Genomic DNA, 7,627 nt, shown 5'->3' on the forward strand with positions numbered 1-7,627 from the left:
GACCTTCGCCCATTGTCCTTTACAAGATTACAAAGGGTCTTAATATCTGAGAGGGAGGGATAGTTATTTTTTACGAACCATGGGTATGGACTTGGGGGGGGGGATGCTGGGGGAGGGAGATACTGGGTGGAGGGGAGTAAAGGGGAAAAAATTGGAACTACTGTAACAGCATAATCAATAAAATATACTTTAAAAAAAAAAACACAAATTAAATCAAACATTAAAAAAAAAAAAAATACATGCACAGTTGCACCTATTCAGACTCACTCTCTCTGAGCTCCAGCACCTGGGTAGGTAGCAGCTTGAAAGGCACCAGTGGAATAAAGGGAGAAATTGAAGTGTGTGGCATTGAGGTGAGCAGAAGCCATTACCCCTTTTCTAAATCCTCACCCACAGAGCCGGCAAGCTGATGCCATATCTGAGACTCCACCAACCTGGCCAACACTTTTTGACTCGCCTTGGAGATCATCAGAGACTCCACCCCACCCAACTTAGGGACTCACCCAAGCTGCTTTCCAAATGAATAGCTAGTCTTGGCTCATGCTTCACAACTACCTAAATCCTCTCAAACAAGCACCAGCTGGTCTCAAAGAGTCCCAGGCTAGGCAATAGCAGCAGCATGCATAGAGCCACAGCTTGACTTCACTTGGGAATCTCCAAGCCCAGCACAAGTAGCAGCCATCTCTGATTGCTTTATATGCCAAGCAGAATACCCCAGGCAAATCACAGTTGAGGGCCGACCTTGGACTGCACTACTGGGGAACCCCAGGGCTGGCATACCCAGTGAATAGCTACAAACCACATCGGAGCACTACCACCCTGCCCCTACACAGGTGATCCTACAGAGAGGGCAGATGCTGTTGGTCAGTGGTCAAAGCCAGTTCTGGCAACTGACTGGCCTGGGTAAATCCCACCCATTGACCTGTCAAGAGCAATCAAGGCTCAACTATAAGAGGAGGGTGTACTCAGCCCACAGAGAGGGTGTATCTCTAGTACCCAGCTTGGGTGTTAGGGGAGGCTGTGCTACTGGACCCTACAAGAAACTTACTGCCTTAGGCCACACTACCAAGACGCGGAGTCAAAGCAACTACCTAATACACAGAAACTAAGACAGGGAGGCTTCCAAAATGAGGAGACAAATAAACATGACCCAAATGGAAGAACAGATCAAAGTTCAAGAAAAAGAGCTTAATGAAATGGAAATAAACAACCTATCAGGTGCAGAGTTCAAAACACTGATTATAAGGATGCTCAAGGAACTTAGTTTGGACTTCAACAGCATAAAAAAGATCCAATCAAAAACAAAGGACTTACTAATTGAAATAAAGAACAATTTACAGGGAAATAACAGTAGAGTGAAATAAGTTGAGTATCAATCAATGATTTGGAACATAAAGAACCAAAAAACAACCAATTTGAACAATAGGAAGAAAAAAGAATAAAAAAATAAATGAGGATAGCGTGAGCAGCTTCTGGGACAACTTCAAATGTTCCAACATTCGCTTCATAGGGGTGCCAGAAGGACAAGAGAAAGGGCAATTGGAAATCTATTTGAAAAAAAAATGACAAAGAAGCTTCCCTAATTTGGTGAAGGAAATAGACATGCAGGTCCAGGAAGCAAAGAGAATACCAAACAAGATGGATGCAAAGAGGCCCACTCCAAGACACATCATAATTAAAATACCAAAGGTTAAAGATAAAGAGAGAATCTTAAAAGCAGCAAGAAAAAGTAGTTTTCTATATGGGAGTTCCCATAAGACTGTCAGTTGATTTCTCAAAAGAAACTTTTCAGGCTAATTGGGATTGGCAAGAAATAGCCAAAGTCATGAAAAGCAGGGACCTACAGCCAAGATTGCCCTACCTAGCAGAGCTGTCATTTAGAAGTGAAGGGCAGATAAAGAGCTTCCCAGACAAAAAAAAAACTAAAGGAGTTCATCATCACCAAACCATTATTATATGAAATGTTAAAGGGTCTAATTTAAGAAAAAGAATATCAAAACTATGAAGTATAAAATTGCAGTAAACATATCTATTAACAATTGAATCTAAAAAACTAAGCAAATAAGAACGGAGACAGAATCATGGATATGAAGTGTTTTGTTGGTTGCCAGATGGGATGGGGGTGTAGGAGCATGGGTAAAGAGGTGAGGGGATTAAGAAGTACAAATAGGTAGTGACAGAACAGCCACGGGGATGTAAAGTACAGTATAGGAAATGGAGTAGCCCAAGAACTTATACACATGACCCATGGACAAGAACAATGGAGGAAGGATTGCCTGGACATATGGAGGGTGCTTGGTGGAGGGGTGTAAAGGAGGAAAAATTAGGACAACAGCATAATCAGTGTAATATAATTTAAAAAAAAAAAGTCACTGATTCCCTCTGCCCAAATTGCTCTTCAATGAGCAATAAGATTATTTCTACATAATAGTGTCAACGATAAAAATAAAGGAACATAGACACAGACAACAGTGTGATGATGGCGTAAGGAAAGAGGGGGTGAGGGCTGGGTGGTGGTGAGCAAAGGGGGAGAAAATGGTGACAACTGTAATAGTGTAAACAATAAAAAATAAAAATAAAGAGTTTCTCATTAATTTTAAGTTCAACTTAAATTATGTATGAACAAAGAGAAAAACAAAGAACCAATTGCAAATAAAGGAGTAAAAGAAAAAAAAATTACAGTGAATCTTATAAAACCCCCTTCTTCCTCACAAAGAGGAAAGTTGAAGGTGATAAAATGCTCGAGAATTACTAGGCTTCCTCCTAACATTGACCTATAAAACGTATTATACAATACTCAAGAAACAGACGTAAAGTACCTCTAGTCTTAAAGAGAAAAGAATTGTAAGTCTGATTTTCCCAAGGTCACAAAGTTAGAGATCAGAATAAACTAAACTCTAGGACTTTGTACTCTTCCTAATTTCAAAATGTTGGATCGAACTGAAAAATGCTGTAATTACCTCACTCTATATGCTGTCCTTTACATCTGTGCTATCCAATAAGGTAGCTACTAGCCACACACAGCTATTAAGCACCTGCTATGTAGATAGTCAGAACTGAGATAGCTGTATGTGTATAGAATACACACGGGATTTTAGACATAGTATGAAAAGAATATAAAGTATTTCATTAATTTTTTAAAACATTTACATGTTGCATTGGTATTTTGGAAATACTGGAATAAATAAAATTCATTGGATAGCACTGATCTATAGTTTTCTTTCTGAAGACCTCTTAATGAAACATATCATTACAACCAAACCAAAATGTGGTACATATTTAGGATTTGTCATAGCACAACACAGAACCATATTTGGGGGTGGGGGGATGTGTTTTGAGGGACATACATATATGTAATTAATAAAAACACAAAATATGCCTTTCTAGTGTACTCTAAGGATAATAAAAGATGATATCTCAATACAGGAATTGAGACTTTGAGTAGGTCACAAGTGAGGAGAAAGTATGACTTTCCATTAGTCATATGTCATTTCACTAGGTGGAAAAGTAAAAATATTCCTATTCTAATGTTCATCAAAGTCAGCAGAGGATGCCCATAGGTACTATGAACACCTCAAAAAATGCCTCATGTATTTATACATCACATGTCATAATGTTATTCCAATAGAGTCAGCACTTAATCTTATTTTAACTAAATAAGATACACAGTAAGGGGGCCATCAATTAAAAAAATAAGGATCACTTAAGAGAACAGTTTGGCAACCCTACCAAATGTTACACATAGTTACCATGTGACCTAGCAATACCATTCTTAGGTACATAATCAAAGAGAATAAAAACAGGTCCACATGAAAACGTGTACATGAATGTTCATAGCAGCATTATGTGTAACAGAAAGTGCAAACAATGCAAATGTCTATCAAGAGATAAGTGGATAAACAAAATGTGGTATATCCATAGTGCGGAATATTATTCAGCCATAAAAAATGAAGCACCGATTCATTCTTGTAACATGTGTGAATCTTAAAAACATGCTACTTGAAAGAAGCATTGTATAACTCATTTATCACATATTATATATCACATATTGTATAACTCCATTTATGTGAAATATCCAGAATAGGCAAATCTTAAAAGATAAAGAGTGAGAAATGGAGAGTGATTGCTAATGAGTTTGGGTTTCCTTTTGGGGTGAAGAAAATGTTCTAGGAGTGATTGTACTGATGGCTGTACAACTATGTGAAAACAAAAGCCACATTAAATAGGTGAACTGTAAAGCGTGAGAATTAATGTCTCAACAAAGCTGTTAAAAAACTGTAGCCAAAAATGGAGGAGGGAAAAGGATTAGGATTTGTCAAGCACCTAATTGCTATTTTTCTGGATTTTATAACTGTATAGTATTTAAGTTTTATCATTTGTGATTTTTTTTCTCATTTTAACCTTAAAACAATCGGAATTAATATCCTACCCTCAGCCACTCAATAGCTCCTCAAACTTTGAAACCCACTAAGAGAGCACAAACTACTTCAGAGATAAAATGGCTTTGTGGAAAGCCCCCAAAATAGTTACTATGTCAGTCAAGCAAATGCTCAAAGTTCAGAAACAGGTGATGGGAATTTGAAGATCTCAGCATAAAAAAGTACAGAGGGACAACACAAAAAACACTACCATTTTCTCTTAAAAGCTAAACTCTTGACTTTGATGCAGAATGGATTAAAAAAAAAAAACCCTATTCATCTAAACTCCTTAGATTGAAGGGAAAGGGTCTATCAAAAATCTGTGTGTGGTGTGTGTGCGGTGTGTGTGTAACCCTCACACCTTATGTAGCCTAAGAACCTCGGGAGCAGCTGTATATGAGGTAATGAAGGGTTTTTTTTCCCCACCCTTTAAAAATAATAAAACGCGATGGTGCCATTCCATAGCCCACCCCACCCCCCACTACCACCACCAGCAGGTGGAGGGAAAGGATACTGTAGACTAGAGGATGAAAGCTTTGTGTAACCCTTTGGACTTTATATGTAACAATGCAGCTGGTGGTCTCTCAAGAGGGGGTAAAGAGATTTGTGAATAAGCTGAATTAAGAGGCATCCTTTGCCTGGAAGAGGGCACTCGGTGAGCCACATCCTCAATCAGCTATATCCATAGTGAAACAAGGGCCGCTGGAAGGCACTGTTAGCATCACCAGGATGGCCACTCACGCCGGGGGTGTTTTTTTCAACGGAGAAGTTGACTCCTGTAGTTTAAATATTGGAGGGAGGCAGGGGTAAAGCGGGAATCGGGAAGACCAGAAAAAAATGCCTGTAAGTGGAGACGCCTCGGGCCTCGCTGAGGAAGTTCCGAGCCCCACTCGGTAGCCACACGCTCACCACCCTCCACCTCCCACTGCACTCCTTCCCGCGGCGCCAAACGCCGGTGCCGGAGAGAAAGCCGGCATCTCCGCGGCTGCCGGGGTGGGGGCCGCAACCGGGCCAAAGCAGCGCGGCGCACGCACGCCTCCCCCGCACTCGCCGCGCCCGGCGTCCCCGCGGCGCGGCCCAGCCCCTCGCACCCGCGACCGGCCGACTCCGCCGGGCAGGCCTAGGCCGCGCGGGCTGTACCCCGGCACTTCGCTCCCCGGCTGAGGCGGACCAGGCCCGACACAAACTTCCCGGCGCGTTAGCAAAGGCGTCACGGACGGGCCGGCCCCCAGCGCCATTCCCCCGCGGTCCGGGGGTAGCTCCCGCCCCTACTCCCCAAACTCGAAGTCCCAGCAGAAATCGGCCCGAGGTCCACGGCCCCTCACCCCTCCCGCACCCCCGAGTTTACCTCCAAGTCGCGCCCTTTGTTCTTGAAATTCTTGAGCCGTTGGTTGTCCAGTTTCTCGTTGTCCGCCATGGCCGGGCCGGTGACTCCTTCCCCCGCCCGGGCCCCGCGGGATCCGCCCCAACCACCACGCCGCACCGACACTCCCAGGAACCGGGCCGCCGCCTGAGCTGCTATGCTCGCCGCGCCGCCGCTTCCTTCCTCCTCTCACCTGCCTCTGCCGTGGCCTTCTCCTCCCGTCCCCACCCGTCCCACCCCCCGCCCTAACCCGAGCGCGACAGCAGCTCCAGCAAAGACAACTGCGGGGCCGGGTGGCGGCAACCGCGGCGGAATGTGCTGCCGGCTGAGGGGGAGTCAGCCTCGATGTGAGGGCCCCGGCGATGCGGCCACGCCCATCGCCGCTAGCCCAGCTTGCCGATTGGCTGACCAGGCACCGGTGCGCTCGACCAATCAGAAAGGACGATGCAGAGCTGGGGCGGAAGAGCGAACGAAAAAGGGAAGCGAGCCGCACTAGGAGAAAGGGGCTTGCGGCCCGGAAGGCTGGGAGGGCAGGGGCAGTGATGGGGGAGGGGAGGGGCGCGGCGGGGGCCGGGCAGGGAAGGACCACGTGCCTGCGGAGCCAGGGGGAGGAAGGGGAGAGAATCAGACTTGAGAGGTGGAAGGGGAGAAAGAGGGTTGAGGACGGTTTGTTTAGCTCCAGTGGTAGGGGCCGCCCCAGACCTTTGGGGTCCAAGATAGAAGCCGAGTTAAACAACGGTCTTTTTTCCCGCGTTGCGTCCTCTCTTCTAGGGCATTCTTTGCGCGCTCCGCTCGGCTTCTTGCCAGGTCGGAACACCCCCTTTTCCTGGTCCCCACCTAGCTCCATTCTCAGGCACAGGGTCCCTACCCTCCGAGGGCCGGACCTTGCGAAGCCGACTGGCAGGGGTGACTTGCGTTCCGGAGGCGCAGCGGAAAGCTGGAGGGACGATGGGTGGAAAAGGACGCATTAGCTAAATCTGATTCATCCCCTCTGACCCAGTCCCCGCAACAGGTAGGAACTTTGTGGAGCGCTAATGATTCCATCTCCTAGGTATTTCGTCCTAGATAGTTGAAGTAGCTCTTTGGCCACAAAGTACTAAGTTCTGTAAGGCAGGGATCGTGGCATCTTACACAGTAATGAAATATTTTTAACTCTGTCGAGAAAGGAAATAAATTTTAAGGATATACATCTTTATCAAATATTATTGCCAGAGGCAGAAATAACGCAAATCACAAAAGAACGTACTCAGATATTTCAGAAGAAGGAAGAAATGGCTAAAAAGATATTTAAATACCAACTAATAATACTTAAAATGTGCATGAGAACATGAAGTACAGTGGTCAGCAACTGAGGTCGGAAGGAAAATGTGTGTATGTGTATAGAAGCTTTGGCTGTGTTTAAATTTGGCGAGGTAGAGAGGGAAAGATGACCCTGATTCAAACTCTTGGGAACTTTTACTCCTCTTCCCCTTTCCCTCCCCGTCCTTACTGGGGGTGGAGGTGGTGTTGTGTGTGTGTGTGTGTGTGTGTGTGTGTGTGTGTGTGTGTGTCTTTGTAGGAGAACAACGTGCAGAGTTAAGACGTTTAAAATGGGAATAATACCTTTATACTCTTCAATATTTTGTATACTTTGAACTGCCTAGGCAAACAAGCAATGCCTGGAAAGAATTCACACTGAAGGTTAACTTGAATGGAAATTTAGTGTGGATTTTAATGATAATGCTCATTATAAATCTTTATAACCAAAATAATCATTTAACTGAAGTAACATTGCACATTGGAGCACTGTTTTTCTTTTTTTTTAAGTATGTGTTTAGGATAAGAAAATCCCGTTGAAAAGCTGGGA

General features: G+C 44.5%; 1 protein-coding gene across 1 annotated transcript in view; it reads right to left on the bottom strand.

Annotated features, from left to right (window-relative positions):
- KPNA4 (karyopherin subunit alpha 4) overlaps positions 1-5,995 on the bottom strand; it is a 58,344-nt gene extending 52,349 nt beyond the window's left edge. Inside the window, exon 1 of the mRNA XM_090273374.1 lies at positions 5,767-5,995. Within this exon, the coding sequence (XP_090129500.1) occupies positions 5,767-5,835 (69 nt within the window). The 5' untranslated portion in view covers positions 5,836-5,995. The remainder of the gene's footprint in view (positions 1-5,766) is intronic.
- Positions 5,996-7,627: the final 1,632 nt, after the last annotated feature.

The sequence above is a fragment of the Furipterus horrens genome, unplaced genomic scaffold (assembly GCF_987537825.1).
Source record: "Furipterus horrens unplaced genomic scaffold, mFurHor1.1.pri manual_scaffold_1, whole genome shotgun sequence".
NCBI lineage: Eukaryota > Metazoa > Chordata > Mammalia > Chiroptera > Furipteridae > Furipterus > Furipterus horrens.